The sequence below is a fragment of the Pieris napi genome, chromosome 4, assembly GCF_905475465.1.
Source record: "Pieris napi chromosome 4, ilPieNapi1.2, whole genome shotgun sequence".
Classification (NCBI taxonomy): Eukaryota; Metazoa; Arthropoda; class Insecta; order Lepidoptera; family Pieridae; genus Pieris; species Pieris napi.
Window position 1 is genome coordinate 6,996,224 of NC_062237.1, and position 25,631 is coordinate 7,021,854.

The 25,631-nt window shown below is 30.4% G+C and overlaps 2 protein-coding genes across 3 annotated transcripts in view; both read left to right on the forward strand.

Annotated features, from left to right (window-relative positions):
* The first annotated feature begins 1,216 nt into the window (after positions 1-1,216).
* On the forward strand, positions 1,217-11,121 carry LOC125048768 (putative inorganic phosphate cotransporter). Its single transcript, XM_047647642.1, has 11 exons — positions 1,217-1,350; positions 1,871-1,992; positions 6,584-6,763; positions 7,908-8,046; positions 8,538-8,755; positions 8,827-8,976; positions 9,203-9,335; positions 10,111-10,235; positions 10,304-10,423; positions 10,678-10,807; positions 11,000-11,121. The coding sequence occupies exons 1-11, from the start codon at positions 1,314-1,316 to the stop codon at positions 11,029-11,031; spliced, it is 1,386 nt and encodes a 461-aa protein (XP_047503598.1). The 5' UTR covers positions 1,217-1,313; the 3' UTR covers positions 11,032-11,121.
* Positions 11,122-16,347: 5,226 nt separating this feature from the next.
* Positions 16,348-25,631, forward strand: part of LOC125048767 (putative inorganic phosphate cotransporter) — a 31,216-nt gene continuing 21,932 nt past the window's right edge. The window contains exons 1-2 of one of the 2 annotated variants that reach the window (XM_047647640.1): positions 16,348-16,491; positions 17,999-18,187. In XM_047647640.1, coding sequence (XP_047503596.1) covers positions 18,160-18,187 — 28 coding nt within the window. In that variant the 5' untranslated portion in view covers positions 16,348-16,491; positions 17,999-18,159. Of the gene's footprint in view, positions 16,492-17,912; positions 18,188-25,631 lie in introns of those variants that run through there. The other variant, XM_047647641.1, reaches the window with a different exon arrangement.

The following is a 25,631-nucleotide window of genomic DNA, read 5'->3' on the forward strand; positions in this document are numbered from 1 at the left end:
ACATTTGTCACATTTTTCGGTTACGGGCCCATCTTTATCTTGTCCCTACCACGGTTGATCCGAAGAGATTCGAAGCCATTAGTAACAAAAATATATAATAACGATAACAATGATAGTAATACTAATAATTCTACTACAATTAATTAAATTCTGTAATAATCTTAGTACTACATAGTAGTACAGTAATAAGTTAAAATGAAATAATTGTATTTGTATTCATGTCTATGATAATAAAAGCCTTTTGTTAAACTTTATCTAATTTAACTTTATTTAACCAATTTCTGTAAAGTTGCATATTGTAGATCATTTTTCGAAAAATAAGGTCATAAAGAAGTTTCACTTCTTACGTGTGTACACCTAGTACACGCACATATTTTTTTATACTAAAAACCTTGTGTAACCTTGACCATGCAAGGTTGGAGGCAGTGGGGCCTAGGGAAGACGGTCATTGGCTTATGCTTCGCCAAACTCTTACACATTATTACTAAAGCAGCAAACAAAACATTTACTCTTTTGATGAGCTTTTCGTACAGAGCAAAAAAAACATTAGCGTCTTTCTATAATATTCTTAATTTTGTGAAAACGTTGTAAGTTACACAAATTCCGTATCTCAGACGTTTTTTATTAGCAATATCTCTGTCGGATAAGTACATCATGGAAATATTCATTGATAAACTTATGCACTAAAGTATCATGAAATAATTTTTAATAAAACATTTTTATAAAGATTCGTTTAAGACCACCTGAATCTAGTTAAGTTTAGAAGTTTATTCATAATAATTTTGAACTAAAAATTCATTACACTGGAATTTCTTCGATGCCAATTTTGGGTGATTAAGTGCGGTAAGTGTCATTCCCTCGATAGCTTTGACCTTAAAGATTAGTGATTATCATTAGCGTTGTTAGTTATTTTATTATACTGGCCTCTGAAAGAATTTCAGCATCCTGACGTGTATACTAGCCCACACTGGGATGGGCTCGCCCCACTCGGCCACCGTCGCTGATGGGTCTACGTTGAGTATTGTAATTAATATATTAAGAGTAATTTGATTTGACAATGACTTTGAATTAATTTCATAATAACAGTACCTTAATTAAAAACTTGTCGTTATCAATAACTTGTAATTAGTAAATTCTTACAGATGATCCAATTAAATTCATAATTATGATACAACAATTACGATTATAAAATTTAATTGCTTAAAGATAATGAATGTTTAATAATATCGTACTGTCTCGATCAGTTTATTTATAAACCGGCCTGGTGTTGGCCGTGTTTTCTTGTGCTATGAAAAATTGGATATTATAAAATAATGGTTGCCATTGTGGATAGCATAAACCTTCGACCGAGTGAGTTGAATGTTTTCATAATACTAAAAAGAGTATGAATACAAAAATAATTTAAAACCCACGTAACTTAAACAACTAATTAAAGAAATACGACATAATGAAACAATTTTTAGCCGTGCACAAAGAAAAAAAATTACCAAAATAATTTTTGCTTTAATAACTAATTGTACGTTAACCATAAAGAAAACGTTATACAATTTTACGCGCTTTAATATAATACAATTTTTTTTTAATCCTCTATTTAAGGTGCATGTTGCACTTTTGACGTAGTTAGTTATAGCCAAACTAATTTCGATTTCAAACCGTCATTTGTTATAAATTTAATGAATGAAAACGGCATATCAAAAGAGAATATATTAAAAACCAATATATGTAGCCTTAAACAAGGCTTCCGTATTAATGTTTATTTCGTCACGTTATTTTTTTTAATTAATTAATTTTCTTTTGTCAAAAGAACACATTCTACATTCAAATCTTTTATAACGATATATTTTATTTTAGTATTTTTCTTTATTTTCAGAAGGTCTTGGAGTTCGCCATGTCCAAACACTTCTACTCTTCATGGCTATGTTCTTAGCTTATAGTATGCGCGTAAATATCAGTATGGCCATAGTCGACATGACAAATGAGAAAAATGACACGGTAAGTTAACATATGAGAATTATCGAAACTTATCCTTAGATGTGAAAAATGATAAAAATGTCTATTGAAATAAGGACTAAAGTTCAGTTAGCTTGTTTTGTATATTGATAATACTATCTTCTATTTAAGTGAATATGTAATATGTATATGAATTTCAAAACACAAGACTGATGACACAAACCGACTTTGGTTTGAACCATCACATTCAAATTCGTTTCGGCGTCAGTTTATTATTTTCATCCCCAGAATGGTTCTATGATTATCTATAATTATAAATTTAATTACTTTTTCCATCGAATGCACTTACTGTCTATATTAGAATTTTTAGTGCAAACTCCCCGCTAAAGCTATTTCCTACGCTTACGTAAAGATTACTTGATTAAAACACTCGTTATTAGGTTTTACATTTGTAACATTATTTATATAAAATATTTAAAAAATCTATTGGTCTTTATTGCAAATCACTTATTGTTTGGCCGTGTACATCGGTTTTAAAGAACTCATCAAAAATTCTTTACGCATATTAATACACCATTGAAAGTATGCAGACTACTTCAATCACTTCAATTTCTTTTAATAAACTGAAACCGACATTAGAACGTAAATTTTTTAAATGCCCGTTTTTTTGCAAAAGATTTTACATGTATATCCAATGAGATATTTTTCAATATACAGCACTGAATAACTAACTATAAAGGTTTTAGATATATACCCCAAGTCAAAGAAGAATTTGTATGAACACCAAATATTTTTTTTAATTAAAATGGCTCTAAGTTTCGTTGGCATAAAATTGCTATAGAATTCCTCATTTTTGTGCAAGAAGCGCTTATCTTACAGTTCAATGCCACATGTACTCTGATTAAAAAATAATAAAAATAAAAACCGAAATACAGATAATTAGAGGTCAATATTAAACTATAAACAATTTATTTTTAACTTATTATTTGAAGTGAAACGAGAAGTTGTATGTTATGAATATTTATTGTGTACTAAATATATATTTCAAAGTCGAGCAAATGAATTTGTCAGGATAGGCGTCCATATATGCGCAAAAGACGTACTTAAAGCGGAAGAGATTTTTCTTCGCCGCCCAAAATCAGGCAAATACCATATGTTCTACCAAAAAGTGCTGACCAACTCATTTACCCGAAAGCCACAGTCGACCAACATATCTTTTTCTCCCTTACAGAGTCTAAATTTAGCGCTAAGTTTAACTCCCACATGTAAAAAACGTACTGCATTTGACTATGAAATAGTTTCATCTTCTCATCACAGAAGCGATTAAGCGAAGTAACTTCAAGAATCTTTAAGGTTATCCAAGCGAAGTCCATATATGCGCAAAAGACGTACTTAAAGCGGAAGAGATTTTCCTTCGCCGCCCAAAATCCGGCAAATACCATATGTTCTACCAAAAAGTGCTGACCAACTCATTTACCCGAAAGCCACAGTCAACCAACATATCTTTTTCTCCCAACGTACTGCATTTGACTATGAAATAGTTTCATCTTCTCATCACAGAAGCGATTAAGCGAAGTAACTTCAAGAATCTTTAAGGTTATCCAAGCGAAGTCTCATGACCGATGAACTCCGGCCTGCCCGTTGACCAGATCTGTCTTGTTTTCTCATAAAAATACTTTCTAATTGTAATGTACTTCTCGAGTCGTTGATAAATTAGATAATATGTAGTATATAGGGTTAAGTTGAATTTATTGAGGTTATCCAAATGGGTGTGGCAGTTCACGGGACAGATTAAAGTAGAGACCTTTGGGAACGGAAAATTTTCATACCACAAAGACTAAGAGGTCATTTGATAACTTTGCAACGAGTTTTTTAATTGCGAAGCAAATTTATTTCACGCCTACGTAAAAAATCTGTAAAATATGTGTAAAAACATTTTTCTTTTCTTTCACGGTCGATTGTTATATTTTATACATAAGCATCGCATACGAGGTGAGTTCAAAAAATAACGAGAATTTTCGTTTTATGAAAAAAAAACATATATTATTTAATTTAATTATATTTTTTACGCAAAATTGAATACAAATTCTTTGATCCATTTTTTTTCACAAACGAAAATCACCGAGCTCGAAAAACACGTCTAACGCTGCCACTTAAAAAGTAAGCAATGAATATTGCTGAAAATTTTATCGTACTTCAGGGCCACCAACATAATAAAAAAAATGTATACAGACGGACTCTCCAAACCCGCGAAATTTAAAAATTCTCGTTACTTTTTGAACACACCTCGTATATGATTTCCATTTATTACAACCAACAACTCAATTCGGTTATCATAGATTAAAGATTCACGTATTAAACCCATATGTTGTTTTCATTGAAGTGACGTTTCGCATAAAACAATTGTAAAACGAGACAATGAATTCTTGTTATAGAACTACGTACCAAAACTTGGTAATAGTTCTTATTATTAAAACTTTTAATAGTTAACAGACTAGACGTACCGACGTGACGCGAATTAGTTTGCAATTTACTCAATTTATTCCAATGAAGTTAAAAACTGCTTTAGAATGACTAAGAAATTAAATAAGTTTAAACTTACACTATCAAAGTGAATTAATTACTCTAGTTTTAAGTGAAAAAAATAATTTTCTTTTATGAGAAGAAATTTGGTTGCAATTGGATTCTGTATATACAATAATATTTGAACAAACAAATTATTCCAGCAAATATTCCGTGGCTTAGTCCGTATGATTTAAACCTCGATACCCAGTGAAATAATAGTAATTTTGGATGTAAAGGTAGAATTTGTATCACTTATACGAGTATTCATCCATAACACGTTCCTGAACGACGTGAATAAATAAAAAACTAGCACAGCTTCAGAATCTACTAAGCAAAGTATCTCTCTCTAACATAGCCGTTTCATACCGGGAATTTGTGAAATAAAATATATCCCGAATATATATTATATATATTAACTAATGCCATCTACATTTATACAACAATATTGGATAAAGATTGGCAACACTAGAGGTTAACAAGACGAGTAACCATGACCATTAGAACCATCTGTGCAGGTTAATTAATGTGACAATGAATGCTTAAACTTAACTACGACAGTAGTTAAGTACATAAAAATAAGTAATATCTTGTAACATTCCCTTATTTATTTTATAATTCTTGGGTTATACTAGCTGGTTCTCGTAATTTCTTTCGTTTTAATCGGTCATATCCTTACTTGATAAATGGTTGGTGGTTAACCAATACATAATGTATCAATTCAATATAAAAATTATTCCTGATATTAGCTCCAACAAATAAACTTTTCAAGTTTTATACTTTTTCATTAGGTAGTTTAGGTAGGCTATAGATGTCTATTTGAGTCACATTTTTTTTAATGACAATTCACACCAATTGACCTAGTCCCATGCTAAGCTGGTGAAGCTTGTATTATGGGTACTAGGCGACGGATATACATACATATTATAGATAGATAGACATATAAATAAATATTTAAACACCCAAGACGTAAGCACAATAGCAAATTCTCATCACATCGATGTTCGTCTCAGGCGGGGATCGAACCCGGGACCCATGGATTCGCAGTCAGGGGTACAAACCACTAGACCAATGAGTCGTTAAACACGGTATGTGTTTAACAAGGCAATCCTCTTCTTTCATTACAATCTTTTATTTAGTTCGTCTCGTACTGTACTGTAATGGTAAGATTCAGAGTGGAGACTTAACTCTAAGTATGACCCATATGTCAAATTCGTATTGGACGTTCGGGAGCCTAACGTAAGGTATAAAAAGTGTTTGAAATTTCATTAAATAAGGCTATATATACTATGGGCTCAATCAAAGTACCGCCTTCCTTTACCTTGGAGAAACTATGTGCAAAAACTTAATTACATTGCAAACATAATGCATCTCTTTTTTATCGGTATTTCATTAATATGAATAGTTAAATATAGATAATATTTAGTTTGTTGTTATACACAGATTAATCAAATATTATGCGTATAAAAATACTATAAGCAACACAGTCTTTTCTATTTTGGTGTGATACAAAAATATTGTTTTTAGAATTACATGTTTTAACGTTAATAATAAATATAAAATTTACTAGCTGATCCGGCAAACGTCGTTTCGCCATGTATATCATTTATAATAAAAAAATAGGGGTTGATCGTAGAGGGGTGAAAGTTAGGGGTTGTATGTATTTTTTAATGCTGTATCATAAAAAAATAGAAATTAAAAATTTTGTCTAAAAAATAAAAATAAAAATTTAGGGGTGGACTACCCTTAACATCTGGCGGGCTTATTTGTGAATCTAAACCATTCCCAGATCCCCTTGAAGACACACAAAAAATTTCATCAAAATTGGTCCAGTCGTTTAGGAGGAGTTCAGTCACATACACACGCACACAAGAAATATATATATTAAGATTTGCAAAATAATAAAGATAAACTTTAGCATTTAAATTGGTCTACTTGCAGTGTGAATTGATATATATTGATATTAATGACTTATAAATACTATCAAAACAAAAATCAACAAATGTGAATAAAGGTGTACAATAACTTACGTATAATTCAATGTAAATAAACAAAATATTTTTAATTTCAGTATTTCGACTGGAGTTACAGCATACAATCAATGATCCTTTCATCGTTTTTCTGGGGCTACGTTGTGCTGCAGATTCCTGGTGGTATTCTAGCTAGAAGGTTTGGAGGAAAAGTGCTTATAACGATATCTGTATTCGTTAACTCTTTGATCTCTCTTCTCATGCCAATTCTGGCCCAAGCAGTAAGTAGAAACTATTATTTCGAATCTCAACTACTTACTCTCTTCAAAAAAAAAATGGAGGCTACCACGACAAACAGTTACCACCGCAATCAAATTCAACGTTTTTTATTTTTCAGCGTTTTCGTACTACATAATTCTAAGATTCAGCTAAGGCATAGCATATTGTACGCCTCATTTGCGGAGCGGAGGCAGTTCTCTACTCTCGACATGTCAAAAAACCCAGTCTTTCGAAACTTGAATGACTTTTTTCTCACTAATATAACACTTACAGGATAATATGAGTGTACTAAAATCGAGTTAAATAATCTATCAAGCACATATGGTATTTTTTATGAACAATTATTTTGTTTAACATAGTAAATAATAACATTAAAATCAATCATTCTTGGACGTCCGTCAGTCTGTGTTTATGGATCCATGTATGTGGCAGAGAAATTGGTCGAAAAATTTATCGTACCAGAATACTTTTTTTCTTATTATATAAAGTTATACCCTGGGCTGATTCCTAGGTAAAATTAGCGTTCTAAGTACTGGCGTTTAATTATAATTTGTAAAAAACTAAAATACGACTGTGCATTTGTATATCTATATATATAAACATTTATTTTAGTATATTTTTTCCTCACCTTAGAGTTATGGCGCCACTATATATTTTTTTATTATGCTATTGTTTTTTTTCAATCATTCATGTTCATTTATTTTTTATTTTTTATTATATTATCGTTTTTTTCAATCATTCGTTTATCTATATGCAAGAGTATGTGGAAAATCAAGATTCGCGCATGCTCTACGTAAATTTCGTTTTATAAAATAGCGTGAGACTTAAAGATAATAATTTATTTGTTATTTTGTTTTAAAAAACTTGAGTGTTTGTTTTAGAATTTTTTTTTTAAATGTGAATGACCGCTATGAGGCGTGCACTTTTGGATTTTCCAAACTTTTGAGTAATCTACTCGTACATAGGGTTCCATCTTTAGCTGATGTCATTAGAGGTATTTGCTAAGAAGTGGCAATGCCAGCCAAATGTTAACAAATTCCTAAGTTAACAATTGAAACATGTTAATGCCCTAAAAACTTAATGTCACTTTAATTTCTAGTTGCTCTAACTATTTTGGCTACACTAAACAATTATTATTGTTTGTAGGGTGGATGGCAAATGGTTTTAGTATGCAGAACTCTGCAAGGACTTACTCAAGCGTTTCTCTTTCCATCTATGCACCATCTCGTTAGTCAATGGGTGCCTCTAGAAGAAAAGGGAACGCTGACAACTATTATTTATGCTGGTAAGGTTCAATCTCAAAAAAAAAAGAGTGCGTGTACTTATGTACGCGCGTAAGAAGTTATATTTTCTTGGCTTTCTTTATTTTTTTTAAATGTTAAATAATAATTAATAATAAATATTTAACGTTAATAATTTAATAATATTTAATATTAAGTATATTATTCAATTATAAATTAATATTATTAATAATAATTATTATTATTTATTATTTTATTCATTCAATTTAATAACTAGATATGTGTCATAACCGTTTAACTAAGTTAGGTCTTTGTGAAAAAGCATTGCTAAATTTCTTTGAAAAAATAATTAAAACTCCTTTATTTGTTTAAAAGGTACTACAAAAGTCATTATGGTCATTCTGATAATTTTGTGTCACGGTGCGCGCGCATCGTAAAATTTCACTCTCATCAATTTTTCATAACGCGCCTAAAGAAGTATAACTTCAAAAATACTTCCTTATATTATTATAACAAAATTAATGTACATCTACAGGTGCCCAACTTGGTATCGCCCTGCAGCTTATTGCAGCAGGTTTCCTCGCAGACGCCTGGGGTTGGCAAGCTATATTTTACACTGATGGAGCGCTAGGATTAATTTGGACTATTGCTTATTTGTTTATTGGAGCAAGTGGGCCAGAGGACTCGAAATGCATATCAGCCGAAGAGTCACTTTACATAAGGACTTCATTAGGAAGAGTGGGAGAACCAAAGGTAGGTAAAATTTTCGAAGCATAGTAGAAAACAACAGAAACAAAAATATATATAGAATTTAAATTTTTTAGATGCTGAAAACACCGTGGTCCAAGATTCTACTTTGTTTGCCCTTCTGGGCAGCGGTAGTAGGTCATTGTGGACAAAACTGGGGTTTCTTCACTCTCATGACTGAAATGCCAACGTATATGGCCAAAGTTCTTGGCATGGATTTAAAACAGGTATTTTTCTATGATCAGCTTCTGGCTGGATCAATAATAGCTAGTAGGTACATCATTTTGAACTTTGTTAGCTACGAACTAATCTTAGAATGCAAAGTTTTCATTATATTATTTTTATTACGACTAAGCTAAAAAAGTGAACAAAACAAAATATACTTTATAAAAAAAAATCAAAAAAATTGTTTCATAATTCTGAATGAGCTGAAAATATATAAACCATTTTTAGAACGGTGAACTATCTTCACTGCCATATTTAGCGATGTACGCCTTAAGCTTCCCTATGGGAATCATGACTGACGTTATCGTAAGGAAGAAATGGCTAAGTGTTTCCAATACAAGAAAACTTTCTAATACAATAGGTAAGGCGAAATGTTTAATACATTTCAATTTATGTCATACAAAAAGTACTAATAAGCATTATCGAAACCATTAAAGCTGCATGCCATGTAATTTCACTGCCGAGTTGTTCAACCTGAATCATAGTTAGTTTCAGGCATTGATAGAACTACTATCGAAGTTGGTTTTTATCGATAGATGATAAGAGGTGTGTGACAAGATAGTGGCAACAATAGTTGTACAACTAGGCATTGTTGTTATTTTCGTTTTGTAAAAGTGAAACTTTTTTTCACATTATAGACATTTAACTAAATTTTTTTGGAATAATAAAATTCCATTAAGGGTATAAAAATCGCTTTATTAATCTTAATTGTATACTTGGAAAATTGGAATAATAATGGGAAATAATAAAAGTAGACTAAGTCTCCAACTAATATTTTTATTGAACTCTGTGTCTTAGAGAGTACGACATACATAATACTTAACAATTATTTAGATTATATACACATATTAAATAATAGTCTATACACTACACGGTCAGCTGCTGCGAACTATAGGCGCCGCCATATTGTCCTTGGCTGCTATGACGAGCGCCTTTCACTTTATCCCTACTACGCGGCCGACCGTCACGCGACATGCGACACACAGACGACAGAGTTTGAGACGATGTAATAGAAGTTTCACTTTAATAACAACAAAGGCATAATATACAGGCATTATTTTCTATATTATTATGAAAAATATCAACTAAGTATTCTCAAGCTATTAAGGAGAAAATATATACGTCCTATTTTTCAGGTCTATGGGGTCCAGCGGTGGCTTTAATTGGTCTGTCTTACATTCCCGAGGGAAACATGACATTGGCAGTGTTGATGCTAACCGTCTCAGTTGGTGTCAATGCAGGTCAATACACCGGTTATATGGTAATTATGGTCCTTAAGTAAATAACTGAAAATGTATAAGTTTTACAATATATAAATTATATTTTCAGTTGGTACTGAACGATTTAGCGCCTAACTTTAGTGCGAATCTGATGGGTGTTTCCAACTTCTTCGCGAATATCATTTCTATCATTGCTCCTCTGGTATGCGGAGGCATCATTCAAGATGAGGTAAGTTTTTCTATATTATGAAGACACTCTAATGCAGTACATTAGAATTTGTCAACTCGTAAACTATATTTGATTATAATATATTTTGATGGCGATATAGCTTGATTGCTATATTTGCGATAATGCTTACTTACAACGCGTGGTAACATATTTCCGTTTTAATTTTCCTTCAAAATTAATTTCTTAAAATAAAGCAAACCTTATAATAGATCGTATATAAATACAATTAATTTAAAATATTTAATTTTTTATAGTCTGACCCGGGCGAATGGCGTAAAGTATTCTTCTTCGCATCAGCTGTCTACTTCTTTACCAATTTGTTCTTTATCTTATTTGCGACATCAGAAAGACAATCTTGGAACGAAGAGGAAGATAATGATATCGGTATGTACTCTGCATCAGTTAAATATTGTAATAATAAAAATAAGAAATAATATTATTTGTTTTCGATATAAATAATACCTCAATAAAAGTATGCAGCCTTAAAACAAATATTGGATGAAATTTAAAATGAATTTATGCAAATTATATGCTCAATTATAAATGTTACAATATTTGCAACTTTACTTATTCCAGAAACAAAGGAACAGGAAATAAAAGAAAAGTGAAGAAAATTGTAAAGTTAAATTCAACTGTATTTTGTACCTGATTGGAAAAAAGACTATTTTAAGACACTATTTAATAAACCTAAAAATATACGTTTTTTAATCAATCCGAAATAACCTGGAATATATTTAGTTATTCATACATTCAATATATTCCCTGTAATATATTCTGAATTCGTCATAGTACCAATAATCCAGATCAAGCAAATGTATCGGTAAATATGGTACACAAAATGCTTTTATTTTTTCAAAACATTATTCTCAAGCATCGTTTACTAAAAGGGATCAAAGTTTTATCCTATGTATTCAATGTTATATGATCTTACGATACGTTGTATGGTTTGGAACGCATATTTGATAAAGGAAGGACAGACGAAGGATGGCAGGAAAGCTATGAGCCACAATTATTATTAATTGTTCGAATACCGCCTTCACTTTGTTTCATAATTCGGGATTCGTAAATGTTACCAGGCATTGATTTACCTCTGTATCTGTTTTCTTCATGATTTATTTATTAGAATTTAATTAAAATACATGATTGAAACGAAAATATGATTAATTTTGTGCAATATCCGAAGCGCGGACAAATTTGGTATAAGTAAAAATTACTCAAAAGTCGAATAAAGAGTCGAAAAAAGAAATTTAACAAAAATCCTTGCTGCTCGAGCGTGAGGTAACAAATAGGTGCTCATTTAATACCAGCAATTTACTTGAATTATTACATTTCTTGGGGCAATGGGCTTGTTTGATGATTATAATTCGTAGGGAAAACAAATTTTATGTGTCACTTTGGGTGGAATGTTATATTTTTGGAGGAAATTTCTTCTGAGATGTTGTATTTAACCATAATGTTTTACTATTAAACATAAAAGTTAAGTACAAACACAATACTAAAGACGCTTAGGTACCAACAAAAACAGAATTGTCATACCCTTTTAAACGTACACATATGTACCTACCCAAGTATTTTTAATCATAAATCGTTTAAAAACTCTTCAAATGTAATTATTTAAGTGTAATTATATAATGGTAAACATTTAAACGCGATTCTATATATGGTAATTAAATATTTATTTTACCGATACCGATTCATGGACGTTTGATATTTCTTTTATATATTGGACGAAGAAAACGATATATATTTTTAACGCCTACAGATAACGGCAAAGCAATCACCATAATTTCACACAGAACGTAATTATAGTTGTAAACAAAATGTCATAAACGTAAAGTCGGTACTTAAATATATATTTCAAAAATGTAGACATATATTTAACAAACAAATCTCATCGAAGAATTGTTGATACCTTGGTATTGTCTATATTGATGAGTTTTCCTGTAATCTCATTAAAATGCTGTCAATAAAAATATGACATCCTTATGTACGTGATACCTCACCCGTCCACCGGAACTTAATAGTCTTCGTAAAATATTCACGTACGAACCTAAGAAATACCTAGACAATACAATGTCCGTTCGTGTAGGAAAATTAGTAGATTCGCCTCAAAACATTTAATTATATTGATTGTTCAGTTACAAAATAGTAGTTATTAATTCTCAAAGAAGGTAGAAATAGCATTATCACATTAAGAAACATATGCTGTTCCCTAATTTGTGTCAGATTATTTGGAGAGTAAAAGGAGGGGCAGAGAGTTTTTTAACTGTTCCTCCATTCTACGCCCTTGATTCGAGAACTGTTTTGGTAAGTAGATAGTAAGTATTCTATCATGAATGCAATACGGTCTGCCGATCATCGTGTTTGCCTCTATTAATGTCACATATGTTCTATTAGTCCACAGCCTTAATTTATCCTTAAAACTACGTATTTAGTTTAAATTACAGCTAATCTTTATTCTGGTCATACAATCCTAATATATCAGGAACTAATCTCACCTTGCAACTTTAAATTTTCCCTACAATTTTCCTCAAATAAATTCTATTCTTTAATAAGGGAAGTGTTATATTAAATATATATGTCCGATTTCCGCGTTTTAATTTATATTTATTTCTGGAGGAGGAAATTTTTTATTTATCTTCTAGCATTACATTAAAAATAAATACCTACACGAAGGTCTATTATCCGCAAAAGCAGAGGTATTAAAATAAGTTAATCGAGTAGGGTTTCCCCGTCATGAATAGCAAGAAATCTATGTATTAATCTATTATTAATATGAAATTATTTTTAAGGGGTTGTTAATATAGTAATTGTTAAAATTATGGTGGTACGTAATTTCCGTATTTACATCGCGACTTACATTACAAGCTTTGAAATTTTGTTAAGTTCAATTTAGTTCTCAATAATTTCTCATTTGAAAGTACTATGAACATTGATTTTTTTAACGTAAACCAGTGTAAATAAAGCAGGAATAGTGCAGATATAGCTATATATATATCTTAAATGTTTTCTTGTTCTTGCTTCCCTGTTATTTTGGGGGTACAAAATGTGTCACTGTTGGAATAACTGCATTTGGAGCTATACCTTTTCCCGTAATGAATGTCAATAAATATATATATTAATCTGACACAAAAGGACATAGGTGAATCTTTTTGTGTTTATAATCGTTAAATGGCTATTGAAATTTTTAACAAATTCTATTTCAAATTTAAAAAAAGTGATACAACTAGAACCTGGCTGCACTAACCTCGCTGATAATATGAAATCAAACTCGAAACACTGTGCGTTTGTCTAGATAGCACAAGATCTCTTTTTACACATATAAGTGTAAGAGTATGAGGGTGTTACAATCTATAATAAGTTACCATCAGTTATAAAAGCAGAACAAAATTATGCCCGATTTAAAAAGCTTCTAAAAACTTACACATTTATTACATACAAATAAGTGATTAAAATATAATATGTATATACATATATGTTGACAAGAATGCGATAACACTTAAAATGTTTAATGTTTAAAGAACTTTAAACTAACACCACTCACGGTGTTAAAGAATTGTATTTGATATTGACCAAAATCTGCCTATGAGTGATTTTAGTTTGTAAAAATGTTTTATAAAACTTGTACATACCCTAAATATATAAATATAGGAATAAACTAAAAATAAAATAGTGTTATGAAAAAAATTAAAATAATCAATATAAACTTGTTATATCAGATTATGCCAATAATGCCACATCTAGTAAAAAATCAAATTCGAACATCCGTGTTTTGCTTGGTTGACTGATCAAGTTTATTATGTCTACCCACATTTTTGGTGCTGTTCTGTTTTGTTATTTTATATATGTACCTACATCTGTGCGCTCTAATTTCTAATTTTTAATTTTAGTTTTAAATATGTGTTTCTCAGTAAGTGAATTTTGTATGCAATTCTTATGAGAAGTAAAGTTATTCTTAAACCAAAAAAGTATTGCACAAGCAGTTAGGTATATATTATATGCCTTACATTATACTAGCATCTATAGAAATCGTAACAAATGCAACACGTTTAACTGTAAAACCACTGTTCATAAATATGGAACTATAATTTCCCTAAACCTCTTTATATGAAATATAATATTGAGAAGGGATTTAACTGGACCTCAATAACTAACGGTTATTTGGATACATCCTAAATACACAAACATGAAAGATACTTTCGATTTAGATAAACATTGGTAATTCATGAAAATGTATGATTCTTATATGAACTTCTTTGTAATTTTTTTCTAATAAAATTTACGCTTAAAAAAAGGTAGACGCAAGACGTATATATGTACATTGTTTTAGTCTACACCAACATTATGCCCAGTAATTACAATGGGCTACTTGAGCGAGTTTAAGCCGCGAATCTGGCGCCACGGGAAATTATGTAATTAAAAATATAGATAAGAGATGTAGTTTTTAACACAAATTATATTTTAAAATTCTATTAATTTGTATTTCTATGGTTTAAAAACCTTAAACCACTGTACCCACTTTGACCAGTAAAATTAATTTTATTTCTAAACTCTTAAATTGATGTTTGCAGTTTCAGATGATATAAATATGTTTAATGTATTTTCAACAAATACTTTAATAATTTTTTACAAACCAAAAACTATAGAAGCCAGATATAGCGAAGTTTACAAGAACACTGTTTCTGAATACTTATTATCTAAATATGACTTGACTTCATCTCGGCTTAGTCCTGACTTCGACCGGCAATTTGACAAATTTAAACAGCGCGCTGAATAATTAAATATTTCGTTGGTACCACTTTTTTAAAGATCAAGTTATCTATGGGGAATGAATGAAAAGAAACATCAAAAACTTATTTTTACCCGTGACATTTTCTTTTTTCGAGATGACATAAAAAAATGAGTTGAGCATGACGTACAGAGCCGAGCGAGCCCGCGAGCAAACAACGTCTATGGCGAGAGAACGTTGAGGTATTTGCTACCGCAACTTTTAAATGGACTACCCGGTCATTTATTAGATAGCCTAACTTTTACCAACATAAAAGTAAATAGAAAAACTACTTTGACATGCGTTTGTCGCGCTCTCAAACAATACTGCTATGGTTACATTAATACAAATCACAGTGGTTTTCTAATGTAACATATCAAGATTTTATTATATTATTCTGTAATATAAATTAATTTAAAAAAAAAATTGATCTTCACTTACGTAGAAAATGTATATTAATTTGTGCTTGTTAATATTTTTTCTTTTACAGTAATAATTTATGACTTAACATCCAGCATATTTAAACATTATAAATATATATACATTGGAATAAAGGTTTGTATTGTGTAATATCAATTTTAATCTATTTCAATTCATTATATCCTCGCAATTGAGACTATAAGCCAAAGACGGTCACGTTTCGTTAAGTAGGATAAAAATGTAACAGTCAAACCATTTTGGCTTTTTATATTTCTTGCTTTCTTTTACTATAAGTTTTTCAATAGTAGTCCCTTAAATTCAAAAACAATATTTGTTTTTTTTTATTTTAACCTACAATAATTTGTAGCCTATAAATGTACAAGTTTATTTCTTTAAATTATCTCAATAAAATACAATACTGCAGGTTCATTTAATGTTATAATTTACTAACCCGATAGAAAATAGGCACACAAGTATAGCACAAGGTTAGTAACAATTTCTCTTCGGAAAATAATTAATTATTTCAAGCAATCAATTGAACAAAAGGCAAGCATTGTTATTTTTAAATTATTTTAAACTACCTTGCCATTTTTAAATAGTTTAATTAAAATGTCGGTTAAAATAATAATTGTTAAAATTATTATAGTGCGTTATCTACATCGCGTCTTTATAAGCCCGGAAATTTTGTTGTATGTACTCATCAATTTCTTATTAGAAAGTACTTCGAACATAGATTATTTTAACGTACAACAGTATAAATAAGGCAAGAATAGTGCAGAGATTGAAATCGTTAATGTTCTCTTGTTATTGCTTCTCTGATACTTTGGGGCTACAAAAATGTGACACCGTTGGAAAGACTGCCTTTGGATAGCAATAGACGGTACGTGATTATTACATTTCTTTGATTTTTTTGTTAATTAGCCGCGTTAATATATAAATTATGACAAATTGTATCTTTAGAATATGTATGTTCTAATAATTAACAACTATAAATTATCCACAGAAATTACGTTTTAAGCTTAGATATTTTAGAGACTACAATATTTGATGGAGCTGCAGAATACGCGGGAAGCCAACGTGCCACTTATCCGACGATATTCTTTAAAAAGAAGACAAGGCGGCACCATTTCCCGCGACTCTTGCTTCTCCTTCCTATTATGTAATTTGTTTTACGAACTGGAGGTCTTTAATACGTTTGTAAACGTGTTATGCTGAAGCACTAGATCTAGATTATTCCATGTTATTTTAATATCATTCTGTATCAAACATCAAGATCAGGCTCACCCACTTCCTTGAGATAAACGCTCTTTACATAAAATGTTTCGGTTTTGGGCGTATCTATAATTCATATTTCTACGTTCGTAAATGTATACTTACATTCCATTCATTTTAATATCTAATGAGACGTCAGTAATTCTGTGAAGATCTGAGCCATCCACTTGTATAGCTTTTCATAGAATAACATCTATGTACTCACATGCCCATTCATCTCAGATTAATTTGAATAGAAACAATATAAGACTCGTACTATTGACAAAATAAGAGACCAGTACGAGTCTCCAAATATGTCTAACATAATGCGAAGTGTCAGCCGACCATTATAATGTTGTTATGCAAAATGGAGGCAAAAGAATTCATTAGGAATTTGCCGGAACTAATCGTTTTATTAACAATGGGAATTTTACAATAGTTTTCAATTGTAAATGAAAAATATTTTTGGAACTACACGGATTTAACTAGTGATATCAATCAATTCTACGAGAGGCATCCTCTGTCCTTTTCGTAGTATACCAACATATTTCAAATTAACCTTATTACTTTAATTTTTTTTATTATTTTACATATTAATGTTTTTTTTTTTTAAATTCGTTAAGGTCTTTTAGTTAAGTAAAGGCTTATGAGTTTTTGTACATCAGTGATCGAATTGCAGAGATATTTTTTCGTTTTTAAATAAGATAATTAATATTAAAATTATGACCCCGCGACAGCGGTTGGGAGTTATTAATAATTAAAAAATCAGCCCCTTATTCATAAAAACTAAATTAGTCTCATATCATCTCTATTAAGTCTTTCGTCTGTGGTAAAGTCCCCGTATTGGGATCTTTGGTTTAATATTTCGCCTAAATTATATTTAAGTTTTGTTCATGCCAATATCAAAGTCAGGTCTATCATTAAACTATAATTAATTTTACTAATAGGTACATATATAATTATATACGTATATATTTATTAATCTTCCTTTATTCATTCTAATCATATAATTAATATGAACGTGTTTAAATCAGGTGCATGTCCTTTCATTATATAATAACTCTTTTAATTATTAATCAAGTCATAAATTAGTAAGGACATCATTTTTTGTTAGAAATTTCTTAAATTATTTTCAGATTGCAAGGAATTCCAAGTGCGCGAACATGTTTATAGGGAAATATAAAAGCTGTCGCCATCGACTCGTGCGCAGTCTCTTCCGAGTGTCCAAGGCACTGCCCTTGATACGCGATACCAGACATACAAACGTAGAACATAGTGATAGTTGTCGTGTGTGAAAATGGGTGAAGTGACACAAAATAAATCTGGTGAGTACAAAAAAATATTAACGTTATTTTTTTTATTTAATTTAATTTAATTTATTTTTTTAATCTAACATTATTAAATACATTTATGAAGTTATTTTTTTATAAAATCACGTAGCGATGTAATAACTGTAAAATGTTCATTTATTTAAAAAAAAAAATCCATCTATAACGTAATTATAACACATTTAACTTTTATCCTATTAATGATTGCAACTGCATATTTTAAATTGCCACTGCTTTAAAAATGTTATTGGACAAAGTAACAAAATATTTTTTTTAATTGCTTATTTCTGTATTTTTAGTTTTACATATAGTTATAGCTTTTATAAAAAAACGCAAAAAAATCTCCTTAACTCTGAATCCATGTCATATACATCTATGGGGGCCATACTTCCTAAGTCTTAAGTTTGAATATTGACATAAGAAAGTAATAAGTCTACTTAATATGAAAATGAAAATATAACTTTTAGTAATATAAATTAAAGAATTATATACATAATAAAATATATATTATTGGGTAGCAATTATTTATTAATTTTTTAATATTACTTTGAGTGTCCTTCCATTGTTTCCAGTGAATAATTATTATTTTCGTAAAGATATACCCTGCATTTAGGGTACTACAATTTTTTGTGAGGAGTACAAAGACTAAATTCCGCTTGAACACGAAGGATGTCAATTAATTTATTATTGTCGGCAGTCTTAAATTAAGTTTCTATATATAAACCAAATTTTAATTATAGACGCTTTACTAAATATTTTAGTATCGTTGCGTTATAAATAAATTATCACTAGTGTAAACTATATTCATATTAAAAAGAAATAATAACTCATGTTTATTATATACGTATATAATTAATTGAAAATGATTACCATTTATTTGTAATATTCTAAATGTCCCGAAAATGAGCCGTCGGGCGAAAAAGCGCGTTGAGCCTAGAGTCAATTAAAGTTTTCCGTGTTAATTAAATGTTATATAATATTATTTTAAATATTATACAACAATTCGAAAACTTATTAAGAAACATAAAATTAAATATTACATATGAACAACAACTACGACAAAATAAGGCTAAACTTCAAAAAATGATAATTTAAATTATTTTGCTTTTTATATGCGCTTTTCATTCATAACTCGTCTCTCGCTCGAACGGAAAAGAAAACCATCGTGATGTCATTTGTTGATACCAAAATTGACCACGCGTGCAGACGGTAACCAATTTGTCCTTATAAAGTAAAATTATCATTGAAACAGACACAGTAAAGTGTCCCTTTGCCCCATTTTGGGGTTTGCATGCGTTCATAATCAATTGTTTGTGTACAGGACTAAACCTCTTGTTATAATCAGACAATTAACAATTTTGCCTTTGTGTTTGTGCAATGACCTCTCAATTATTTATGCTCGAAAGGTATAAGGAAGATGTATTCTGAACTTTAGAAATAAATCGTCATAGGAAATTTAGATGTTTAAAATCTTAAACAATGGCAATTAATATGATTAATTAAACTAAATAATGACCGTTTCAAGCTGTGTTGTGTGTTTTTTACGAGTTACGTCTAATCCATTGTAAATTTAAATAAATGGATATAGCGACAGACCTTGAGAGTGAGATTCTTTTGTTTTCTCAAATAATAACATCAACGTGCAACATTTAAAAACATCTTTTAACTGGCTTCAAAGAAAACCGATATAGGTTATTAATTCAACTTAAGCACGTAAATTTAAGTCAGAATTAATTTTAAACCTTTTCAAAATTTAAGTCTAAAATAATAATAATTCTAATTTGTCTTTATCCTACAGGTAAAGGACCTGTTCCTCCCTGTTGAAGTTTACTCCCTGTCCAATAAAATATTTGAAAATACCTATTTAAATTTTTGTACATCGCATATCTACTATATAAAAATAAGTCGGGTTTTCCTTCCTGACGCTATAACTCCAGAACGCATGAACCGATTTCCACGGTTTTGCATTCGTTGGAAAGGTCTCGGGCTCCGTGAGGTTTATAGCAAAGAAAATTCAGGAAAAAATTCAACAGAAAAGCGGGATCACCAAACGAAATGTTACATAAAACAAAGCCATCTGGTGGCGCAACGGAGTTCGCCGAGTTTGCTAGTATTGTATAAACATTGTTGGGAGTAAATAAGCGTTTATACTAAGAATGGCCACCGCAATTGAGCACTGTATAATCATACTTCATAGATTTTTCATATTTTAAATTAAAATTTCCATTTTGAAATATTTACCCAATAAACAATTCCAATTTCAAGGCTGAATAGTGAATATCTAAACATCTTTGCTTAAAGTCGGTTTGTAAAACGTGTCTATGCTGACAAGAATGATTGCTTTTATCATCACGTTTTTATTTTAAATATTTTTCCTAGTACTGTTGTCACATATTGTCATATCTAGTTGCTGAATCTAGTTATATGCCAGCAAGATGACATACTATGAGAAAGTATATTCTGTGTGCAACCTGCGAAAATATCGCTGAGTCGAGACTTCGTTTCTAAGACCAAGATTTATGATCATTTAATGTCAACTTGTAAATGATTTTGAATTCTAATATTAGCAAATAAATAAGAATCATTTCCGATTGATTATAAAAGTTATCTCTGACACATACACCACTCGTTCCTCATTCTTTCTCTCTATATATTATTTCTATTGCGTTACCCTTCAAGGGGAAAGACACGTTGCACATTTATTGCAAAGTTTATGATTGTTTCCAATATGAAATATATTAATAAATACCCGTGATAAGTAATCCCTTCCCCTTTCAGCGTACTCTGATTCTGGTTAGGATATAATTATGTATCTATATAATTCGGTATCAAGGATTTACTATATTATCACGCACTTATGTAAAGTGGCTCTCAATATGATAAGAAGTAACGTAAGTAAAGTAAGTGTTGTTTAACACAATGTTGTTTTTCACGCAGCCACTAATAATGAATCCTTGGTAATACGTCTGTACTGATTCCAGAGATATTTTTTCTAGAAATTATATGCATTTTATATTTATTTCGTATTTTTGTTTGTTATTTTTGGTCATTGCTGTATTGCACATTTTGGGTAATTTTTGACATTCGTTCTTTAGGTATATATATTCGTTTTTAAATAATTGCGATTCTTAAATTTATGTTTTAACTATAATATTCTTATGAAATGCTTATAAAATATTCAGAAATACTGGTAATACATAGAGGACAATAGGCCGGAACGACGCGACATCCCATGGTAGAGTAATTTCATTAAATATTCATGTTTGTTGTATGTCAGTCCGCTGCAATTATTTGTGAATAAATATTTGAGCCTTGAACTCAAACACAGATGTTTTATAACTCGATTGTTAATAGACGGTGTTATTGTTAATATTTTCATAGAATTGTGAAATAATTTTAAAACACAAAACACCTTTAAATTTAAAAATTTGGAGGTAGTTTAACTTTTGGAGCTCATAATAATTTTTGTCAGTATTTTTTATCTATCTTTCTAGATTGACCAAGATTCTCGGTGTACTAAAACGTCGGTATATAAATTAGTATTATGTAAAAAGTATGGATCTTAGCTAGAGTACCCATTCTAAGCTGTATACCGGAATTCCCTTATTTAATGCTGAAATATATAAACTACAGACCATTCTGTACAAATTGTATACAATATATTATTTAAAAAAATCCACTTGCGTGTACTTACTTTTACATTTTATGGTCACGAAATTAGACCTTTTGCCGTAAGTTGAACATTTACTATAATTATATAAATAAAAATGCTATATATGGACGCAATTTCTAATAAATGTTGATTCATTCATTCATTCTATTTAATTCAGTATATGCAATATTATTACAACGTTAAAAACTTCTACCTAAAATTTTCAAAATACGAATTCTATTTGATACAAATGATTTTAAGTAATGAATTATTCGTTTTTACGACAGTACCATTGAGAATGAAGTGAATATATTATTACTATTTTTGTAGTAAAATGGAAGGTTATTTTTGGTATTAATGAGTTACATCTAAATTTTAATTACAACTTAAAATAATACAATTATTCTTACTTGAAACTAGGACCGGTCTGAAATTTTTTTAAATTAATTTCGGTTGGAGTTGTCAGATTTTAAACTTTTTACATGAGATAGCATAAAAATAGTTTTAAAAAAAATATTACAGTCTGGATTAGGCTATTTTAAAAATCCCTTCAGCATTCATAATGCTGTCCTAGTCATACTAACATTTTTGTGTTCGGAAGAGGTTTTGCATAAATGAAAAAAATTAAAAGTTCTTTAATTTTATATTACACTTAATAACTAAGCGATAAAGAAAAATAATTAAGCTATTATTATAAACATTGTTAGTAAATGACCATCATAGTAATGACTTCAAGGAATGTGTAGGTATGCCTAGTTTTATGATTTAGTTATAATTCTATACATAGTTCCTTGCAATTCATTTCAATGATTTTTATTCTCTGTCGTGTTTGTAATCATATTTCCTCTTATTGATATTCAGAAATAAGTTTCGTATTGAGCATCCTAATGGCTAAGAACCGATTAAACATATTGTATAAAAAGTTTTTTTTTTATAGAATAAGTAACCTTCATGTAATTTCTTACTCAAAAATCAATCAAAATCAAAATACGTTAGAATGATTAAATTATTCAATTTAGATGCGTCTAAGGGCATGCTTATTAATGTCAAAAACGTTTACAAAATTCGCGAAACAGCAAGACTACGCCATCCGTTCGCAAAACTACCAGGAGGCCTTGTTCTGAGAAGAACGGGCAAGAAACTCAGCAAATTATACCCTCCCTCTACATTACAATTATTCAAAGGAAAATGTCATAACCCACAACGTCCTTAAAGTCACATAAGTAAAAAAAAAAATGTTCTGTGATTTACCACATTCACCATTACACACATATTCACAACACTTCAAAGATAACAAAACAAATTACAACAATATAACAAGAACTATTGCCACGCGTTTTTGTCTTCTAGGTAGTCATTAACTGTGTAGTAACCTTTACACATTAATGTTTTTTTAATATGTGTTTTGAATCTGTTTAAAGGCAGTTCTAATATTTCACTAGGAATAATGTTATAGCAGCGTATACTTAGGCCCATAAATGAAGTATTTAGATAAATAATATGGCTATATGGGATAACATAATTAATATGCCAATTTATACAACATTTATTATTTACATTAATTTCATTTTATTTTTGGGACAAAACTAAGGTCGATGTTGAGTTATTACAAAACCTTATTTAGATAAGTCTCAAAGTATTATCAAGACCCAATTGAACTAATAAGTCTACTAGGAGTGACCGGATGTACCACATTTTTACACAAGCATTGTCCATAGATTACAAAGATTATCATTATTTACCCACCCTAGCACTCCTAGATTGGGTGTGGTTTGTTTTCCCTCAATTTAAATAGCTGATTCAATATTTTTTGCATGGCCAAGCCAACATTCTTTATTTTGATAAAGAATGTTGGCTTCGAACTCTAAACCCCGGCGGTGCACCAATGGCTTCTTTATTCTATGTGTGCAATTAACACTATAGCTTTTACGGCGACGAAAAACATCAATAAAGAATCTGGCATGTTCGTATTAAACTCAAACATCACACAGCACAAATCAGCATCAAATAGTCTTTTTGACATGCGGGCGTTGAATTTAGTACCAAGTCCCGATTGCATTCTTAGCCTCAGACTCATAACGGGTTGTAGAACCTGACATTTTATTTAACCCATAATTATATGTATGCGAAATCATTTATAGAATAATTATATTGATAACTAACTGTGTGGTGGCAAAACCTGCAGCCAATTTTAAGCAGAAAAATCTGGTTAAAATGAGGGTGAACGCATTGATTGCGTCGGTGTGCAGCAATGTGCAAGTTGTATTAATACGAAACTTAGATTACAGAGTTAAGTGGATAGGAGCTAATCGACCAATCAGCTTCCATCCATCTATAGAACTTGTGTAAAGCAATTAGTTTCAGATAGTCCTTTAAGCCGGTTGCAGTACTTTTAATCTCGTACTTCGACGAGGTTCTATGTAGACTACCTTATAATCCCGAGATAGTACTTCCATTAGATCTTTGTTTCCTTTAGCGCTTTAATATTTTTGAAGTGAAAACTTCTTTAGCGGCGTTGTACACTTTTTTTTGGAATGAGTAAAAAATGTTAAACTCGCGTCAGGACACGTGACCTGATCGAAAATTCGTAAGACGGATGGCGAGTAGACAGTTGGCGTGGCGTATTTAATGTAATATAAATTGTCATGTTTGTGTACGATAGCGCAATAAATAAATATTGTATTCTACCACATAAATGATAGTACTTTTATACTGATTAAATGATAATACTAATTAAAGCAATTCGTGCAAAATTATTCCCTAACCATTCCAAAATATCAAAAATGCACAACGTTAATATTCAAGTTTTTACTTCTACTGGCACTCCCGGAGTGCAACCCGTCGTTTTTTTTTATATAGCACTAGTTTACGCTCATAACGAAAGATTACAATAACGGAGCTAAAAAAATATTAGCTATCAAATAAAAGGACATATTTTTGATTGTTTTCAATAAACAACAAAAGGTTGCATTTTTTTCTACAAACACCGGGATAAAATGGGCAAACGTTTTACATAAAAGTTTATAGAGTGTTACCGTACCTAAAATTGCACAAAACAAAACTGTACGATTTGAACGAGTCGTGAAAAATTTCGCTGGTCTCGCTCCCGAGAGAAATACAGTTTTTGGAGTTACGTGCTTTTGAAGTTCGCGGCTAATATAACATGTAACTTATTGGACTTCTGTGAAATTTATTTCCGCGTTTCCTTTAGACGTTTTGTTCGAAATTTTTAAACGAGTATTTTCCTATTTCGATAATTCGACACCCCTTTATACGAAATGTAACGCGTGGCTAGTTAACTTTATGTTTTTAAGTTTGAATCTTGACGATACAATATTAATTAAAATTATTTAGCAGAACATATTTTGATGCAACAGGCTAAGAATTATTTCTTTCTCATGACCATCGTCGTCAAATATGTGGTGGTTATTAGACTTCAAACCGAAGTTGTCAGACACAGTTCTATATTAAATAACTATTATGTATAGTGATAATAATTAAGTGGCATTCCAATTTTGTATGTGTCTAGCTCTCTGTATATGCCGTTTCCTCGCGATGTTTTCCTTCATGGTCCAATTAAGTGTTACTGACTTACATTGAAACAAAAATCCATTGAAGTACTGCGAGTTTTGAGCCACGACCACTGTTCTTCAATGTTTGTATTACATAGGACTACTGTTTTTTTTATATATAAAACCTTTTCTACTCCCCTGCCATTGTGTCCAGGGACTTTTTCTATATCTAAGCTTCACATCACACGTCTCGCGAAATACGCCCCGGCTACATCTG